Genomic DNA, 20533 nt, shown 5'->3' with positions numbered 1-20533 from the left:
TGCTCTGCTGTTCCCTTTTTCAGTATTTAAAAATGGGACAGGTATTGTTACTGGCTAGCATTTTCAGACCATGGATCATGAAGGGAAAGCAATGTGTGATAAATCAGAAGCAGCTACGTAGATCAGCTATACTATCAATATTTTTAGTTGAGGTCCTGCTTATGACAGAACAAAATAATGGTCTTCTCAATTTTGGAGTCCTTCCTTGATCATATATACTTCCTCAGGGTTTAGTCATCTTCATCTTGCTTTAGGGGATATATTTGTGGTTGTGTCCTTCAAATCTGTACGTCATAGTTTGAGTTCAACTGTTGGCAGTAGAAGTAAGTGTGTCTTCAGTGCAGGAAAACAAGAGAAGGTAACTGTTCATCTGTTTTTTTCCCCTTCTGTTGCATGCAGTTCTTTTTTAATAGTACAAGCACTCTTGGATATTTTTCCAAGTGCTGTGTAAATGCTTATTGTGTTTTAGTGTGCCTGTGGCATCTATAGATGGATGAGCTGTTTGCTCCTGTTGCAGATGGTAAATCCAAACCTCAGGGCCTGGGCTTCTCAGGACCCCTTGCTGGTGGAGCTGCCTGGCTCAGGGGTGGTGTGCTCAGCCAGGGGCTCTGATGGCACACTTGGGTCTGGTGACAACACTCAGCAGCATGGTCCTCCTCTCTGCTGGCAGATCCTGTCATTTCAGGCACTGTACAAATCCCACTGAGGCCCCACTGGCATGTAGAGCCAAGGCCCTTCTGTGCAGGACCTCGGACAATGTGTAGGGTCTGCTTGGTGTTAACCTGGCTGAAGAGGACAAAGACCACCAGGTCCCAATACAGCAAATTAAGGAGGGCTTCCTTAATAAGCACTGGACACATCTGAAGTTTTCTCTCTCGGAGTCTCTCTGGGATTTCCCTGCAGCTTGCCCCAGGATGGTGATCCTGATAAGTAACTAGGAACAGGTAGTTAATTTGGCCTCGTGCCTGCCAGGAGAGCAGTGGAGATGTAGCTTTATCAGTCTACTACTGTGTACATCTCTGCTACTCCTCTGAGGATGTGTAGTACAGGGAGCAATATAGAAATGTGCCCTGCAATTGTAACTGAGAAGTAGCCAAAATAGCTTAAAGGGTGTTAATAAAGTTAATGTTCCAGACTTCTGTAAGTTTCCTATTTCAGATTAAGTAAGATAATTTACCAGTGAGTTTAAAAGCATGTTGGTACCTAATTTTTCACTCTTAGTGTCGAGGGAAAAGTTTTTTAAAAGTCAGTGAAGACATATGGACAGTAGCCAATTCATTTCCATCTTGGGTCTCTTGCCTGTGATGTTATTTCATCACAGGCAGTGCCATAACTCAATGTACTAGTCAATTTAAAATGCCAAAATGTGGCAGGGTTTTACTCTATGGATAGAATTATTCATTCATGTCTGCAGTTGGTGTGTAGAGGGATACTATGACAACTTCTCAGATCACAGACTGATGTAGAAAAATATTCCATTTGTAACCTAAGACATTAGCTGTTATTGCAACAGCATATTCACTCTTCTAACACTGTGTTTTGATTTGTCTTACAAAATGTCTTATAAGCTAATCAAAGAATTTATCACTTTGGTGTGCAGGCCACTTAAACATGAGTTACTGCAGGTGCTTGGACAGTTGTCATCAGATGGTCAAAGGAATTTTGTTGTAGCCTAGATATTTGAAAGGCCATTTCTATGATAGAGCAACACAGTTAATATTGCTGTCATCACTTAATAGACTCGTGACTGTGGATTGACATGGCATTGGGAGAATAAAAATAAGAAGTCTTACTGTTTGGTTTGCATTTCCTTTGTCTCAGAGTGTGTAGTTCCAGAGATATCCATGCTATAATTGCTTATTGTTTGGTGTGTTTATTTGTTTTCATGCTCTTGGAAGCAGGGCAGATGGAAGAGTTGGTGGGAGGTAGTTTGCCCCCATTGCTTAGGCAGCAAAAATATTGAGTGGCAGACAGTAGGTTTCAGCATTCCATGCATTTCATGTTTCAAAAAGTATATCAAAACTACTGAAGTTCTCCTTGACTTGTGTTTGCCCAAAGAGAGAAAGGTTTTGACCACAATTACCTCTTAGAGCTAAACTATTTTTGCTCAGCCAAGCTATAGTGGATTTTTCATCACCCACCCCATTGTTTATTTTTGGAAGCCTAACTGGCAGTTCATCATTCAGCAGCTCTTGAATGATCTGACATTTCCTCTGAAGAGAGATTATGCTCCTCAGATAAACTTCATCTCTCTCACCACCTTTGTTGACCCGCTGTGTGACCCAATGGCAACTTCTTTGTTCCCGTTTTTAAGGAGAGCCTTTTCCTTTCCCACTGGAAGATGGGATGGAATATGGGAGACGTCCATTTGCACCTGGCTGGTGAAGAATCGTGCTGTACCACAGCAGAGCCTTCCTGCAAGCCTTTGATAGTTTTACATCAGCCCTGGGCTGAGTCTCTTCCTTGGCTCTCATTCTTCCAGAGCAGAGGTGTGTTGGTGTTCAGGAGGTCTCTTGTCCTTTCCCTCCTACCTGGGAAGCCCTCCACAGCTGTTTGTGTCCATAGGCCAAATATGAGTGGGAATAGCAGTCCCTGAAGGCTGTGCAAATGGTATGTAGCTTGTCCATGGGCACTGAGGCAGAATTTAGCAAGGCTAAATGTTGTTTGCAGTGAACAGGGTTATGTTCAGGAGCACTTGAGGGAAAATAGCAATGTTCTGCTGAGGAACATGGAGTTTTCTGGGATGTCCTCCCAGTGTGAGTGTTTCCCTTTGGTTTGCTGTTCCTGTACAGCTTGGGATCTCTCAATGGAAGAAGCTGTGGAATGAGGATTTTCACGATAACTTCTGTGCTTTCAGTGGTAAGTCTTAGGGGAGCAACATGCAGATAGATTGATTGTTCAGGTAGCTTTGAAGGAAAATTTCTGAACTCAAATGTGTTAGGGACAGCAAAGTGTATTTGTGGAAAACATTGCTCAGAAGAATTTTCTGTTGTGACACATAGTTTCTCCCCTTAATTAAGCATTGTCCTCTCCGTGCACTGTGTGAAATTTAGAGGACTACATTTTTCCTTGAGTTAAAATATTTAAAGAAAACAATTGTGTACTGACAACAATGGGCTTTTTAAATTGCAGAGCATTTGTTTCTGTAATTCCTATGAAATAAATTCAAGTGCCTAAGTTGATTCTATTCATTGTGGTTTAGTTATGTACATACTCATATTTGTGTTAAAAAGCAATGTTAAAGCCATTAGTGATGAGTGCTTTCAGAGCTTTCTAGCATGCAGTGCCAATGGAGTTAAATGCTCCACTGGAGTTCAGAAATGGAAGTTTATAGCAGATGTTTCCAGGAAACCAATTTTAGACTTCTGTTCAAAGATGCCTCTGCAAGAAGGATTTACAACATTTCTCATCTGTGACTTCTGCCAGCAAGGGTTTGCCTTCTGATCAGTATAAAAACCAGCAGACCACAGCTGTACACATCTTTAATATGAAGGTACAAGGCATAGAGGATGACCCTAAACCTGGTTGTCTTTGCCTTGAGCAGAGAAGTACATTGACTCAGTGTTGGGCCATTGCATATTGGAGTAAATTGTCTCTCTCAGCCTTGTTCTTGCAACACTGAGACCAGATCTGAAGATGAACCACTGACCTGTATCTGACTCTTTTACTGTCCTTGCAAAAGGAATTCAGTTTTTATTTCTCTAGCTGACAGACTGACAGCATCACACATGTGGAAGTACAAGATGGGTGTCCAAAATTCAGCTTCTGTCTGGGCACAGGAATGACTATTCAGGCACTCTCAGCAGTCTTCATTCATTTTCATTCAAGGGATTGCCTTAAGTTAATTTTTCTAAGCATCGCTGTGAATAGCAGTAGTTGGGAAAAAACATTAGCAAATCGTTTTATCACTGGAGACAGATCTTTTTGTTGCTCTGCATTAAAATTTAAAATGAAGGCTGCAATCCCTCATGCATCTGTAAGGCCATGGTACTCTGTTTTCACACATCCCGTGGTATGTAGCATCCCTTTCTCTTTTCTGTGGCATTGTCATGACAGCTGCTGTTGGTACAGCCATTCTCACGTCACCATAACTGAGCTGGAGAGAATTGCTCAGTGCTTCCAGCAGTCGCTGTTAGAGGAAGGTTATCTGCTCCTGGTCCTCCTTATGTCTGTTTTCTGCAGGGCACTGCTGGGTAGAGGAGCACTTCCTTCAGTTTTCCTACCATTTTACCACTGAAGAGAAGAAACAGTTTGCTCTGACACTCTGGCAATGTGCCGCAGAATAAATAGGGCATGTCCTTCACTTTAGCTTGAGTAAAGGTAGGCGTAGTAACTAGCCTAGTATTCTGTGGGGACCACCATGCCAGTGCCACCAGGATAACATCAGGAGGATGATTGGTTTTGCAAGAAGAATGAATTAGGCAGGGGTTTTTTTCTTAGTCAGGAAAAAAAAAACCCCAAAAAACAACAACAACAACAACAACAACAACAACAACAACAACAAAAAAAAACAAACAAAAAAAAAAACAAAAAACCACACAAACAGGAGACATTTTTATGTGCCACGGGTACCTGTAGGGCCATCCCTTCCTGAAGAAGTGCATCCTGATTAGGAACAGTCAGTCCTGCAGTCAGTTCCTACAGGTAGGAGGGGTCTGCACTGCTTTTCCCTTCTCCTTCCATAGTAGCTGGGAGGTTGCTTGTGTTATGTGAGGTTTCTCTGTGTGAGGAGGATCCAAAGGCCATCAGACCCTTCAACGTTATGACTCATTTCCATCAGAGGAGCTCCACTAAGTAGCTGCAATAGGGTTTGGATCTGATCCTGTGTCATTAGGGAGAAAAGAAACTATACAATCATTATCCTTTTTAGAAAGTTTAATCACAGCCTGCGGAGGGATGGCAGTGTTTTATCTGACAAATATGTCACTGTCTTTCATCAGTTGATTATAATAATCTTGGAAGTTCCAGTGTGTCTGTTTTTCCCTCTTCTTTTTTTACTATCATGTTTTGTTTAACTTTCCCTAATGAGCCCAGTGAAAAGCAATTGTTCTAAATAAATCATGTGCGCTACAAAGCAGTATATCACAATTAGGTTTCCATTATACTTTAATTAGGCATTCCATTATTAAATTGATGTCTTTGGCTTCTTCCAGGTCCCAGACTAATCCTGAAACAAATTCCTCTTTGTGGATAAATATTAGTCAGTCGTAATTAAAGAGTATTCATTGGTGTTGTGGCTTTTCATTAAATCCCTTTCTGATTAAGATGGCTCCCCCAAGTACTGGGCTGATTAAATTTAATAAGATTTGTTCACTTGTGTGTATCATGATCTGGTGGAAACTGTTTTAGCACCAGGGGATTGGGAACTATAAGTTCATATCTTGGTGCAGGCAGCCATGGGTCTAAATGCCTGTTTTGCACAGTGCTGTACACTCTTGTTTCAGGGGGCTCTATGGTTTGTGTGGTCAGCCAGCAGTGGAAAAAAACCATGGAAATTGAATTAGCAGTGTTAGAGTTGAATTTCAAAGGTCTAGAGGGTTACAATAAAGAAGGGAAGATTAAAGTATGCTAGAGGCTCTGTTTTCTTTACTCTTTCATGACTAGGGCTTTGCTGCTAAGTTGAAACTTGAATGCTTTTCTGCCCTAAACTGTTTTCTCTCCCTGAGATGTATAGATGAGCTCATTTCTATGTAAATATGCCTCAGCTCAAAATTCAGATAATGAAACAGATGCTCCTGACAGAAGTTCTTCTAACAGCAGAGAATGAAATATTTTCAGAGCAGAATCCTTGTCCGGGGTTTCAAAATCAAGGTTAAACTAAAGCATGATATGGCTTTAGTATATATATCCATTGGAGAGAGTTCATAAGCATCACTATTTTCTGTGTGCTGAAATTATGCCTTCTTGTGGGGCTGCTGGTGCTGTTCTGCATTCCTCCTGCTTTGTACACAGAAATGAAAACAAACCACTGTGACCAAGAATGGCAATAGCACAAATCAGCGAGGCGTGCAAGAGATCGGCTCAGGACATCTGCAGAAGCACTCCATCCAAATATTTGAGGTGGCAGCTAGCAGGTGTTTTTTTCAATGTCCAGTTCATACTCTATTTTTGGTGCAGGGTACGTTTTCACCTAGTGTTTTCGTTTGGGATGGGCCGTATTCATATTATCAAATATCTCAAAATGCGTTTTCAATGTTGTGTATCCCAAATGTAACGGTACTAGGTGTATCATCTAGCCAGTCTGTCATACTGTGTGGAGTCAGAGTCGCCCCTTGACTCCAGATTGCTGTTCCTGGGGCTGCTGAAGGCTGGAGACTGGTGCTGGGATAGTCAGAAGGGGCAGGTTTGGAGGCGGTGTCAGGGCAGAGCACAGCTGAAGAGTTCTCTCTAGCGGTTGGTTGTGGGTACTGAGGACAGAACGCAAAGTGCACTGGATTAAGGAAAGGCTACTCATCTGTAGCAACTGGAAAAAGGGAGAAACACAGAGTAAGGTGAGGAAAGGAAGTTGACCTTCATATCTGAATTATAAAAAAGAACAGTTGTGATGCGCTAGAAGCCAAGAATAAAATGTCTTTTCTCTAATAGTCGTGATTTATTTACACATTGCTGCTGTTGCAATATAGCAGTGGATGGTGTCATGCTATTCATAGCACCATCCTTCCACTGGCCTGAAGTGAGGGCTGATGAACAGCAAGAATCCAAGGCATTTCCGAGGAGATGAGGTGCACTTTGATCTGTTGATTACCAAGCAAGAACCGCCACAGCTGCTTCCGAGTGTCTGTGGTAAATTAGTTTCCTCTACTCACAGTGACTCACACTAATTTTGTAGTGACTTTACCAAAGACTCTAAATAAGTTGCATGCTCGGTCTGCAGGTTTGGCAAAATGTTTATTTAAGGCAATGTGAAAGTGATTAAAAATTATGAGAAAATTCCTACCTTACATGCTGACAAATCCTAGAAGTATAGAAAAGAGATAGAAGCATTTGAAAAGAGTATGAGCAAGGATTTTGGAAGAATTGAGGGAATTAAATAACATTTAATAAGAAGACCAGGGAGATTGGGAAGTATAGCCTCTCTAACCCTTGTATTTTAATTGGGATCCCAAAAGCCTAGGTGTGCTGTTGTACTACAACATGGCAGTTCATACATACTGCTACTGCTGCATCTTTAAAAATGTACCACTTTTCTTCTCCAAAAATTCCAGGGTTTAATCCAGCTCCATTGTTTACCTAGCAGTAACATCCTGCAATGTTGAACATCATTAGTATGACAGTTGTGTATGTAAACTGTTCCAGAGTGTTTTGCTTTACTGTTAACTCAGTGAGACCAGTCAGAAATGGCAATGGAAATTGCAGATACAACAGCTGGATTCTGGTAGAACTGGATTACCTCAAATAGGAATGTGTTTTCTGTTGTAGAGATTGATGCTTCATTTCATCTGCATTGGAGAGAGATTGTTCATTCAAGTAGACAGGAAAGAAATGTACAGGGATGGATTATTTCCCAGATTTCCCAGGGATTTGAAATGTCCAACAAGTAAAGAGAAAAATTAGGTGGATGGTCTGTTAATTTAAAGATAAGAATAAGCATTGTATGTCTGTGTATGATTTATTTAAAGGCTGTCTGGTATCTTATTGTTGCTTAATTGTAATGATCCTTAGCTTTCCAGAAGTACCTGGATGACTTGTTTAGCTTTTTTTTAAATAAAAATAACTCAGCCATTTCCTAATTTAGGTACATTTGCCTGCCTAGCAAGACATCTTATCATGGCATGGTGGAGTACACATGATGTTTTTTGAAAAGATTTCTCTGAAGTGTAGCAAATTATCTTCATTTCAAACATAATTGTGATTCTAGTCTGAGCTGGTTGGCTGTTTGCCAGGAAATGCATGTTTGAGCTCAGAGGAGTTGGAAAGTTGCACAGCAGTATGTCAGTGTCTCTCTGTTACATAAAACATCATTTTTCTGTTTGGAAAACCAGTGGTGTCCTGTAAGCCTAGAAACAGCAATGTCTTCTTCTGCCTAACTTGTAACATACCTGTGAAAACCAAATCTTGTATGTGTGTGTGTAGAGGAGACTTGTAGCAGGGGAGGCTGGGAGAGAGCAAATATGCAGGCAAGGGAATAAACATGGCAATTTTGTTATCTGGATTTGATAAATATAGTTTGGGAATGATAGAGTAAAGAGTGGTGAGTCAGTTTTGCCTGGTCATCTCTAGTGACTGAAAATAACTTGTTATTCCAACCCTTTTATCCCTTCATTCCTTTCTCTCCACATATTTTTGTGTTTTATTTATAGCTCAACCAGCTTTTCCTTTGCAATTTGTAAAATAACCCTTCAGAGTCAAGGAGGGAAGAGTGAGGAGCAGCAGCTCCTGGGCAGTCTTGTGGATGGAGCCACGGGACCATTCCCTGTTGCTGTGGCTGGATCCCCCCATTCCCATGCACATCCATCCCTCATCTGCACAGATTCCTCTTTTAAGCAGGCAGCCTAGGTTCCTGAAGTCATTAATGGGTTTGTGTTGACAGGAGCCACGTGAGATGTTTCAGACCAGCTGGCTGTGACTTTGACAGCAGCAGGGTCAGAGACCCCAAGTCTGGAGAGGTGGCAAGGCTGAGTTTTATCTGTGAAAGCTTAGTGGAGGTTGTAAGCTGTCCTGAAATGCAAGAAATCCACCAACACAACCCATACTTGTATTTATTCTGTAAAGCACAGCTGTGTAAACAATGCTTGCAATAATTCTGGGCTAAATCTTTTGTGTTTTGCTTCAACTCCCATGCCCAGCATTTTTGTTCAGTTTAATCCACAAACTAAGGATCAATTTAGCTCTTGATACATCTTAACTTGCAGATCAGGATAAGAGGCTTCTTGAACTGCTCTTAAATCTCTCAGAGTACTGACTTCTCATAGCATAACTGGCCCACTCCATATTAAACCATCTGAATTTGGTCTGGAGAGGAGGAAGGGAGCTGTCAGGCTTAACTACAGTCCTCATTAATTGACTGATGGAGAGGGCAAGGGGAGAAACATGTTCAAGCAATAGATGTGAGTCATAAAATCAGAGAATGCTTTGGGTTGGAAGGGACATTAAAGATCATTCGGTTCCAAGCCCTCTGCCATGGGCAGGGACACCTTCCCCTAGATCAGGTTTTTCCAATCCCCATCCAACCTGGCCTTGAACACTTCGAGTGATGGGGCATCCACAGCTTCTTTGGGCCAATGTGTGCTAGTGCCTTATTACCCCCACAGTAAGGAATTTCTTCTTAGTGTCTAATCTAACCCTACCCTCCTTCACTTTAAAGCCATTCCTGTTTGTCCTGTCACTACATGCCTTGTGAAAAGTCCTTCTCCAGCTCTCTTGTAGCCCCCTTCAGCTACTGGAAGGTGCTCTAAGGCCTCCACAGGGCTCTTTTCCAGGCTGAACAACCCCAATTCTTTCAGCCTATCTGTAACAGAGATGCTCCAGCACTCTGAGCATCTTCATGGCCACCACTGGCCTTACTCCAACAGGTCCGTGTCCTTCTAATGCTGGGGATCCCAGAGCTGGATGCAGCACCCCAGGCGGGGTCTCACTAGAGCAGACAGATTCCCCTCCCTGGACCTGCTGGCCACGCTGCTTTGAATGCAGCCCAGGATGCAGTTGGAGGAGCCAAATAGCAGCCACCAGCCTGGGGGGGGGGGTGTGAGAATCTCAGGTTCCATGACAGGTCAGAGTGGAAAAACAAGATGCAAGTAGTAATAATGCTAGTTCTAGATGCCTGTGTATGGACTTAATGAGGACATTTTGGAAAATTCTACTGGTTTCAGCACCCATGCTTTGAAAAGTGCATTGAAATATTAGAAGAGATTCAGACAGCTATTAAAGGGATTTGAGCTTTAAAAGCCATGTTTCATATTGAGATTTCAGAAACTAAGTAGGTTTTGTTCGTTCAGGAGCAACTTACAAGGCTGACAGATCATACCACCACTTACCTCTGTGAGCAGACAGCTCTCTAATTTAGCCAAGTTACATGGTCAGGAAGTAGAAGTACAAAAATAATGCACACAGACACATACACACCCCCCTGATTAATTAGGGAGATTGCTTATCTCATGGTAAAAGCTTTAGGGCAGTGTGGGGTGTGTGTCTCACCACATCCCATGGCAAAACCGAAAGTGTTCTGCATAAGCCCCTGTGTCATTCGGGAGATCAGATTAGATGATGATAACAGTCCTGTCTGGTCTTAAAATAATTAAATTAGGTATTTTAGGAGATTTCAAAGTCAAAGTGGATCTCCCTCCCCACCATCACCCTCTCAGCAGCTTCAGTTAGTGGTATTGTTTGCATATCAATGAGATGCAACATCAGGCTGCAAAACTGTGATTTAAATGTATTTAGCAAAATGTAATGGTTGCTGATAGCTGTGAGGATGTCCTTATATCTCTTGATCTTTGTACTATCTGGGCTGGAGATCCCCAGTATGGGATCCCAGTAGTCCTCTACTCCTGTTTGCAGCACCCAGAGCACATTTCCTTCCTGCTGGGCAGCAGAAAGCAGACAGAGCTGTCCTTTCCCCTGGCTCCCACCCTCAGGGACCAGAGGTGCAGTGTCCTTAACTCCTTAGTGTCAGCAGATGGAAGGTCTCCCTCTCTCCTTGTATGACAATGCCAGTGGAAAATCAGATAGCTCTAGAAAGAATTGGTATGCAGAATCACTCTTCTCTGTTAATCAAAGCAGCATTATCATCCTGTCTTTTTTTGTTTGCTTATTTGATTGCTACACTTACCTAAAAAAGATTTCCAATAACTACTGAGTTGAAAGTGATTTAAATTAACCCCAGCTGACACCGCTGCTTTAAAGAGGGCTGCCTGAAGTTTTAAATCCTCACAAGCACGATACTTCCCAGGAGGAGCTGTAAATCCTTGAAGCTGCTCCCTCCTGATACTGTGTTCTCAAAGAAAAATCACTCAAATCTCATGATCCGAGGCAGTAACATTTCCCAGTAAGCAGTTTTAGATGGTTTTTGTTTTAATGTCCAGAAGTGTGTCTGTGTTTAAGGCTAACACACAATACTCAGATATTGTATAACCTGACAAGTTTTCTTCTGCTTGTTTCCATTTTCTTTCATTATCTTGTTGATCAGTTTATTTACAGAAGTGCCAAGCCTCCTCCTATCGGGTTTCCCAAGGAAATGTGAATAGGGTGGAGGATATTAAGGCATAGCTGGGTGGGTGACAGCCAGTGTTTAACTGAAGCCTGGAAATGTATGAAATATCTGGAGCTGTGCAATTAAGGGACAGGTGTCACTTTGCAGCCAAAAGCAGTTATATTCAGCTGGGAGGCAAAATGGACAAGGGCCTCACATACAGGTCCCACTGTCAACAGAGCAACTTAATTTAAGAATGAATATTCTGTTGTGAGAGCATCTCCACGTGCTTCTCCCCGTGGTGGCTCAGCAGCTCATCAGCTGCTGTTCTGTGTGTACCCTGGTTAAGAATAGCATCCTCTCTGCTGCATGAGAGCAGGGAAAGAGCCAGTATAATCCTTGTGAGGTTTAAAGGAATGTCAGTGATAACCAAAGTAGGACAAATTAGGGCTGCTGAGATCCTTGCTAGGGATGGAAGTGGGTAATCTCCCTGTTAATTCCAAGGAGACTCACCTTTGGGGCTTCTGAGAGTCTGAGCAGTTCGTTGCATGGATTTGCCTTGGGGCCGTCCTCTTTTTTAGCTCACTGGTGGTCATTTTGGCTTTCAGAGCTCCTGTTCTGAGTCATTATTTTGGCCTTGTTTGTACAGATCCCTTTGTCTCACAGTGAGCTTGCTCAGCATCACTGGGTAGGAGCAAGCAAGTGTCCTTGTGGTTGTTGTGAGTCAGAACTGAGGAACAGGCTGTGCTTGAGCTCCCGAGTGAGGCTTTGGCACAGAGAGTGTGCCCATCCATCCAGGACCAGGGGCTGGGTCCATCCCATTTTTACTTGGGATTGTGCTGTAGGGCTGAGCTTCACCTCTGGCAGTTGTCTCCAGTTGTAGCTGCACTGCAATATTCTCTTTGTGAATGTGTTTGAAGAAAGCTGAAGATGATTTAATCCTGCCTTTTACATTCAGGCTGGGTTTTTTCCCCTAGAATTCAAATACTATGCTGGCATGGTATAATTGAACACACAATTAAAAGTAATGTTCAGTTTACCTGTAACATCTCTTTTTGAACCTAGTAAGAGGCTCTTGGTTGTAAAGTTTATAGTAGGTGATGAGATAAAAGATGTTGGCTGGCTATGCCCATGTATAGTGCCCATGTATTGCGTGTGAGCATTTTGGGAATGTGTGCTCAGGTTTGCTGGTTGCAGAAACTGAGCAATACAGGGCTACCAGATGCTGCAGGAAAAAAATTCTGATGGAACAACTGTTGTAGTGGAAGAAAATGTCCTAATTTTTCCTTGGAACTGTTTTTTTAAAAACTGTGTCTTTCTGTGATGCTGATATTTTGGTCCTGAGCCTGGTCAAGTTCTCCCTGTGCCACCTCTGAGTCCAGTGCCCAAAGCAACCAGCTGTGCATTGTAATTGCCTGAAGTAATGTCGTGTTTCAACGGAGCTGAATATAAATAACTTTGATTGGAGCACAGAAAGTTCAGTAAGTTAAAGAATAGTGCTTTTGAGGCATTTTGTCATCCCAAAATGGAGACTGCCACATGGATTAATCATTGTCTGCATATTGTGCAGTTTACAGCCACTTAACAGTAATTAGAAATAAACCTTATATTCATTTCTGAGCGCTGCAGTAAGCTTTCCTTTTCTGAGGTGCTCTTATAAAGCATAGGACAAAATATTATTCTTGGGTACGAAGGATACATAGTTCTACTGCAAGAAGAAAGTTGTGAGACTGTAAAGCTACTGAAATTGGTGTTTCTGTTTATGCTGAGGAGCTGGGCTACCTGCCTGACATTTTAGCCTAAATAGCAGTTTCTTAGCCTAATTAGATTTCAGATGCAAATCTCTGAACATTATTTGATTTCCTTTGTCCTTCATTCCTTCCTCAAGGGGTTATGGATACTTACAGGATAAAGATGATCCCTCAGATGTCACTGAAAATATTGCGAGAAGTGTTTTGTCCTCTGCAGCTTCTCTGAACTGTGAACAGATACGCTTGCTTACTTCTTTTTTGACCCACTAGAGACATAGAATGATGTGGTTTCCCATGTGGAATTTTTTTTCCAAAATGATCAGAAACAGGTTGTTGAAGCAGTCTTTAAATTCAGGTGGAAAAAAACATCCTTAAGTCAGTGACTGCCCCATGTCTTCACTTAGGATCACTTGATTTTCTGGTTGACTGGCACTTTGTTAGGGATCTGAAGCAGAGATATCTCCAGATTGGGGAGACAACAGCCCAACTTCACAGGGAAAGAGACAGTAAAGATGCTCAAAGGATGCAGGTTCAGAGCTGCCTGATTAAACCTAGCCTAAGGGAATTTTGGCCCTTCTCATGAATGGTCTATCTTTGTCTGCTGTGCTGACTTTCCTTCTTTTTAGCAGATTGTCTTGTAGCTTGCCTTGCCAGGGAATTAAAGCTTCAGGCTGCCATTTGTGTGGAGTTATTAAATCTGGATGACCCAAACCAGGGGCCTCTACCTGGTATTCTGGTCTTCTCTCTTTCTGATATCACTCTTCTTTCAGATATGCTAAATACACCTTTGAAGTTTCTTTTCTTCTTGTGTAAAATACACTTTCATAGGTGAACCTTGCAGCTGGAATTAGGAGATACTGGTTCCAGCTGGACACACAGAGCAGACCATATAATCATTCTATGCCTCAATTTCCCCAGGTATAATGTCAAAACAGTAACATCCCCCCTCCTCTGTGCAACTCTTTGAGCCTTGTTCTGGGTGACTAACTAAGAAGACATAAATGTAGTCTAGACCTTCTACTATCTGGTGGGAAGCCCTGCTGGAAGGTATCTTGTCTGGGGATGCTATGGGTCCATAGGCAAGGAGAGCCTTTCCTATTTCTGATCAGGAATTCATGGGGAGAAATACAGCTGCATGCTAAAGAGATCAAACCGGCTGTGTGAATGCAGGTACTCTGCATTCTGACTCTGTCCTGCCTGCACAGAGTCAGAAGAATCTGTGTCTTAAGCAGATCTGATGATTTATTACCTGAGGTTTGTATGCCAGTGGCCCTTAAGTGTAAAGTCTTGATTTTTCAAGTTCATGTAGTTGGCAGACTGATAGTTTAGCTGCCCAGACGTGCAAGATGTGCAAGAAGATGTGCAAGAAACTCATCTGGCCAAAATCTCATTTCATAAAAGTCTTTTTTGATGCAAGGATATCAGGAAAGCTGGACTTTGCTAGCCTCTTTTTCGGGGTAAAGTGTGTAGGTTTTATGTTCCACTAGACCTGGAGGACTATGGAGGATCAGGAGGAAGGAGATTGGAAGAGATGGAAGTCTCTTGGAGATTTATGTCGCAGCCCTTCTCCTGGTTGGGCCAAGAGCTAAGGGATGGATGTCTGTCCTGCAGGATGACTGTAAATCTGATGGCAGAAATATTTGAAATAGGGGAGTTAAAATGCAACCCATTCTCAAAACTGAAATGTTTTGTGTTAAGGTGCAACAGGCTGGCAATTATTTCTCTTTGTTAGAGCTGAGTTTCTAAGACATGATCAATTTTGGCATCTCTTGGAAAAAGATCTGAAAAGTTTTACGTGTACAGAACACAGGGATTCTCTGCTCAGTTCAGAGATGATCCCAGAGCTAGATAAAAGGTGGAATATTGAGTTTTGCTGTGATGGATGTCCAAGGAGCCATATAAATAAATCTCTTTAAAACCCCAAGTAACCTGCAACAAAACTGTCCGAGATAGTTTCAAGACAGCACAATTATAAAATACTCTGAAAGGCTGAATAGGGTTTTTCTTGTGATATTTGAAGTTGAACTCTAAATACATCATTTTGAACATGGCCTTTTAAAGTAACTTTCCATTCTGGCCCTGTCATTTTAAGGGCTGTAAAGGAAAACCAAAATGCCAGGGAAGGAAAGGAAATGAAAATGAAGAGTGGGGCTAAAGAGTAGGTTTTGATAGTCTTTGCAAGAAGTGGCATCATCTGTGAGAACAAAAGTCTTCAATTGCTGCAACTGGAGACAGCTTTTAGTCTCCAATTCTATTTTGCCCTGAGCCAGCCAGCCAAATAAAAACAGCAACATAAATCACTGCTGGCAGAACTTAACAGTTATGCAACGTCCAGTGCACCACATGCCTATTTTTAGATCAGTTTTACACTAGCAGAATTTATTTTATGAAATCTAAAAAGAATGTCTGTTCAGAGGCTGGGGGATAAAGACGGTATTTAGAAAGTGCAAAATGTAAAAACACTTAGTACAAGGATGCTCAAGCAAGCCCTGCTTTGGCAGTACTGATATCCTTTCGAAAATGTTGGCTCAATTAGGCATGCTAATGAAGAGTAGGGGGCTTTTCATCAATAGCCTCTTGAATTTCTAATCTGCAATTGCTGTTTGAATGGTTAGCTGTGCTCCCTTTACCCAAACAGCTGAACATCAGACTCACATACAGCGCTCATTATCCAAGACCAGATGTGCCTCTTCTCTCCTTTACATTTGACTTAATTCTCGTACTATTGTAATTCTGCATTAGTTTGTACTGCGTGTAATCTTGTTCCCAAAGCTTTTTTGTTCAGATTCAGAGCAGGCAATAATTGGGAAAAGTTTGACCTTTCAGCCTTTAGATATTCCAGCAGATGAAACACAATCTGCATAGTTACTGGATCTCTGGGATTTCTGCCATAATTTTGACAGTTTTCAATCATGCCTTGAAGCAACGTAGTATTCTGACTGTTGCATGATCTGTACTGATCTTTTTTTCCCCCCAAACCTTTCTTCTAGGTAACAATCTCGACGCCATCCATGACATAACTGTGGCGTACCCCCAAAACATTCCTCAGACAGAGAAGCACCTTTTGAAAGGAAACTTCCCAAAGGAGATTCACTTCCACGTCCAGAGATACCCCATAGAGACAGTGCCCACTTCCAAGGAGGAGCTGCAGCTTTGGTGCCGGCAACGCTGGGAAGAGAAAGAGGAGAGACTGCGGCGCTTCTACGAAGGTGGAAAATGCTTCAGTGCAGCAGGGCAAAGCATTGTCCCCCCCTGTAAATCCGAGCTCAGGGTCCTGGCGGTGAAGTGCGCCTCACTCCTCTACTGGACGGTGTTCCCGCTGGCAATGCTGGCGCTGCTGTACCTCTACAGCTTTGCACAGTGGTACTTTGCCACCATGATTCTCTTTTTTGTTGTGCAGCAGAAGATATTTGGTGGGCTGGAACTCATTGAACTCGCTTGCCATCAGTATTTTAAAAAGCAACAGAAATTTCACGACACAAAAGTAAAAATCAATTAGTTCCGGGGCAGAGGAAGGGTGGTTTTGAGATGCCCTGCAAATTTTATGCACAGGGAACAATTTTTGCATGAGAATTGTCTTTTACTATCGCCATTGTTAGACATTTCCATGTGATTCTGTGAAGAGAAAGAAAATGTTAGTTATTGCTACACGTGAAAATGGTAGGTTTTAATCTCTGAATGTAATTTTGACATTGCTCTCACAAGCAGCTAGCAACTGCATTCTGCTGTCATTAAGAAACAAATTGCTGGATTACTGAACAATCATAAGGACATTAGTAAATGTGACATGCACTGATGTTTCATGTAGAAACCCAAACAGTTCAGCAAAGAGAGGCAGATGTATGATTTCTTTAGAGTCACACTGGTGTGAAGTAAGCATCGAATTTGGAAGACTGGTAAGTTTGCTGGTAGGTGAAAGTTGAAGGAGAAGTTATTCTGTTTCTTTTTTTTATTTCAAATACTCAAACTTATTTTGAAGTGATATATTTGCATAAGCTTTTCCAAACACTACTGAACCTACCAACTATTCAGCTATTCTGGCTTGGTCACTCAGGAGGATTTTTAAGCCTTGCAATCTTGTGTCATAGTACCGAATGCAGTACAGGGCTCACTCTGCCTCCATTTAAGTGTTTGCTGATTATTTAATAGACCTGTGCAGCTAAGTTTTTATCTCTCGCTATTTCATACTGTTCTCCCTGTTAGCTGTGGGATACTTGCTCCTACTGTAGTGTGCAGAACTGCAGGATAGGGGAGCTGGTTTTTTATTGGTCTATTGGTATTTTTTTCTCACAGAGGCAAAAATAGGTGTTCGTCTCTGAGTAACTGGAAAATGTTTTTCAAAAAGGTTTCCTTGTATCCTTGTAGACATTCTTTGGTGGAAAACATTTTATTTAGTTTTCAGAGTAGGCAAGTTACCTCTTTTTCTTTCTTTAATTTTTTTTAAGTATTAATTTTGGTTTTCGCATTGCTTCCTTTGGCATTTCACATGTCTGTGTACATAAGCAGAAAGACTGTCTGTTCCATGCATGTCAGACAGACCTGTTGAAATGCAATAGTTCTCTCCTTGGTGGAACAAGAGATGGGTTTGGGTTTTAGACTTAGCACAGGGAAGAGCTGCATCTTCCCTTTGCATACTGGCTTTGTTGGCCTGATGACATCATTATTTTTTCAACCTCCTTCACAACTTTTGGTACTTTCCCTTATTTTCATGACATTCATAAAACCGGAAGGCCTAAACTCAGACAGGGCACTTTCAAGTGTATCCCTTGTCATATATAGTAAAAGTAATGTTCATGCTTACTTAGAAAAACACAAAAACATTGCCAGCACTTTGGAGACACTTCAGGTTAAATTTTTTTGCAACCTCCAAAATTTTACACAATTTGATCAACTGTATTGCTGCAAAACCTTCCTGACTTACTAAATGTTTGGTTTTTCTTGCATGAGGGCTTGTTTGAGCTGGACCCAGATGGCTTGGCTCCATTTGTTGAGTGGCATTGCCGTGAAATGTGGAAGTCCAGAGTGCAAAATGTTTCTCGTACTGTGCTGTGTATCTCAGGTGTTGGCTCGGCGTGGTGGACACACCTGTGTGCTTCTAAATTACAGCACTAAGCATGTTGTCTAATGTGTTTGTTTCAAAGACCATTTTTTGAACGAATCACCAGCCTCTATTCACCTGTCCCTGGCAAGGTGACAAGTCTTTTTTAATCTGTGCTTATGATAGCTAATTGTTTATTATGGGGAAAGTACTTGAAGCCATCTGGTTTACTCCAAATTTTTTAATCCCCTTTTTCTTAAAAATAAATGAAAGTAGGTTTATATTTAGGGTTGTGTTTCTTAATGATTTTTTCATGTTTGTATTTGTGTACCTGACAGCTGGTGTTGCATTGTCATGAATGGAGGGAGGTCATTTCTGCGCCTTGAGGTCTTTTTTTAAAGCAGTTCTGTGATATCACAGGCAAGGTTGCTGCTTAAACCTCCATAGCCTGGTTTTTCTTCAGCTTATACCCTGCACATTCAGGTAACCCACTGCAAGGGAAAACCTAAAAACCTCATTTGTGGTTAATGCAGAGAAAACCTAAAAGGCTTCTTCCAGTCTCCTGAGCCACAGCTGTGCTTTCATACCAGGAGTAACCATAGGCAGCCTACTCCAATAGCCTTAACATCATCTTCAGGAATGACTTCAGAGGACAGGTTCCATGTGTTGGTGACATAAAACACCAGCTACGCTTTTCTCAGTCATTCAGAGAACTTTGTGGTGTCATCAGATGTACCAGGAACACCAGTGGGAGTCTTGGTCATGGCACAGTACAGGAGTTATGTCTCTGTGTAATTAAAGTTGGGCTCTGAAAATGAAGTCAATCGTTGACCCTTATAAGGGATTTTCTTCCAGCTGAAGCCAAACACGTAACCTACTGTAATGTGGTAAAAACATCCTGCTAAGTCTGTAATTCATCTTCCTCTCTCATGTGTTTGGATCAAAGAGAAAGAATAATCTGGTTGTCAGTGGGCAATGTCATGTTGCAATGCCCAGCTCCATGATGCAGAGTGAGTGGTAAATGAAGAATCCTCCTCTCACAGGGAGGAGTGTTGGCTTTGTGTCTGGTGTAAGTGTTTAGATTATGTGCATCATTTTCCAAGTCATTTAGAAATGCAAGATGGGAAAAATGTTCAATGAAAACTAAAAGTTTTGTGGATAAAGAAGCTTCTTTGTTTAAAAAGTGATTAAGGAGCTGGGGGAAGATTTTTCTGTGAATGCTTTTTTTCCCTCTGGTGATAATGTAGGTTTTTAAACAAAAGGTTCTGATATACAGATTTCTTGGAGACTACTTTATTCCTACCCTGTCTCCCTTTTCAAAGATCACTAAGATGGCATTTGGGGACATGGTTTAGTGGTGGACTTGGCAGTGCTGGATTTACAGTTAGTTTCAGTAATCTTTTCTCACTTAAATCATTCTGTGATTCTGTGCTGGGTAAATCACTTTGAAATTTTTTCAGTGCTGTTGGGATAAAGGTGCTAGTACTCCAGGAATCACATAGCCCTCTTCCATGGATTGGCACTGGGACTCGTCTCACTCACTTGTCCCTGTTCACCTTCTCTTGTAGTCCAGCAGCTCTGTCTGCAGGGCCCACAGGTCTCTCTGGGTCTTGTGTACATTGTTTGGGATCAAGGCTGTGCTTTAAGGATGCTGCACCCCTTTGCTCAATCAAATGTTTCCTCATCAGCATCAGGGGGTTTGTTTCTCTCTGTTCAGAACAGAAGGTTAAAAGCCTGCCATCTGTGTGTGTCATCAGGCTCATCTGGGTAGTAGGATGTCAGACCAAGACACTTTTCTCTTGACTTCAAAGCTGCAAGGCCCAAAGCTGGTCTGTAAGGTGTTGTCTTAATCATAGGAAATGTAGTTCTAGTTTTGTGCATTGCATCAATCGGTGTTGTTTAAAAAAAGATCAATGTTTTTATAACTTGATTTTATATGTACACTGTGTGAAAGGAAACACCAGGACACTACAAACCTACAGAAAGCCTTAGTTTTCAGATTTCACTGATGATATTATTAGAATGTTTTAACCATGTACCAGTTACTCTACAGCAACAATAAAGACCTGAAGCATTGCATGTGTTTAATTTTGTTGTTTTCTTTTTGCTGCACCTGTAAGGAACTAACTTTGTCTTCCTTCAATCTTATGGCTGGCTGGCTCAGGCAGACTGGTGTCTATTTCCATGCTTGACTCTTGGATTGTGGCTATTGAGGGAGGAGAACCCCACTTCTCTTCATGGGAGGCTGGAAAGGGATGTCTGGCTCTACCCTCCCTTCCAGCTGCTTCATGTAAAGAGGCACAGAAATCTTTAAGTGTGCAAGAACTACAGCTCAGCTTAAGCCTTACTGTGCTGCTTAACCAGAATTGCTGAAGAATAACCTGTCTTAGGTAGTGATAGGTGGGTAAGTCCATTTTAGCAGCGTTCTGTTACCTTCCACGTTATTACTGACACAATAAACAATCTATGGCAATGTTCACATTCTGAGAGAACCTTTCTTTGATGTAACTTCAGATCACAGACCCCCTGATTTCTCTCTCCATTGCTTGAGGGCTAATCAGGTGTGGAAGCTCAAGGGCTATTTTTCTCAGCTCCTCATTCCCCAGTGAGAATTGC

General features: G+C 41.8%; 1 protein-coding gene across 2 annotated transcripts in view; it reads left to right on the top strand.

Annotated features, from left to right (window-relative positions):
• The window catches only part of LCLAT1 (lysocardiolipin acyltransferase 1), a 112799-nt gene extending 92794 nt beyond the window's left edge, over positions 1-20005 (top strand). For both annotated transcript variants that reach the window (XM_066316316.1, XM_066316315.1), the window contains one exon: positions 15870-20005. In XM_066316316.1, coding sequence (XP_066172413.1) covers positions 15870-16378 — 509 coding nt within the window. In that variant the 3' untranslated portion in view covers positions 16379-20005. The remainder of the gene's footprint in view (positions 1-15869) is intronic.
• Positions 20006-20533: the final 528 nt, after the last annotated feature.

Source organism: Sylvia atricapilla, chromosome 3 (genome assembly GCF_009819655.1).
Source record: "Sylvia atricapilla isolate bSylAtr1 chromosome 3, bSylAtr1.pri, whole genome shotgun sequence".
Taxonomy (NCBI): Eukaryota; Metazoa; Chordata; class Aves; order Passeriformes; family Sylviidae; genus Sylvia; species Sylvia atricapilla.
The sequence above is the reverse complement of the archived record's forward strand: the minus strand, read 5'-3'. Positions and strand labels throughout refer to the sequence as shown.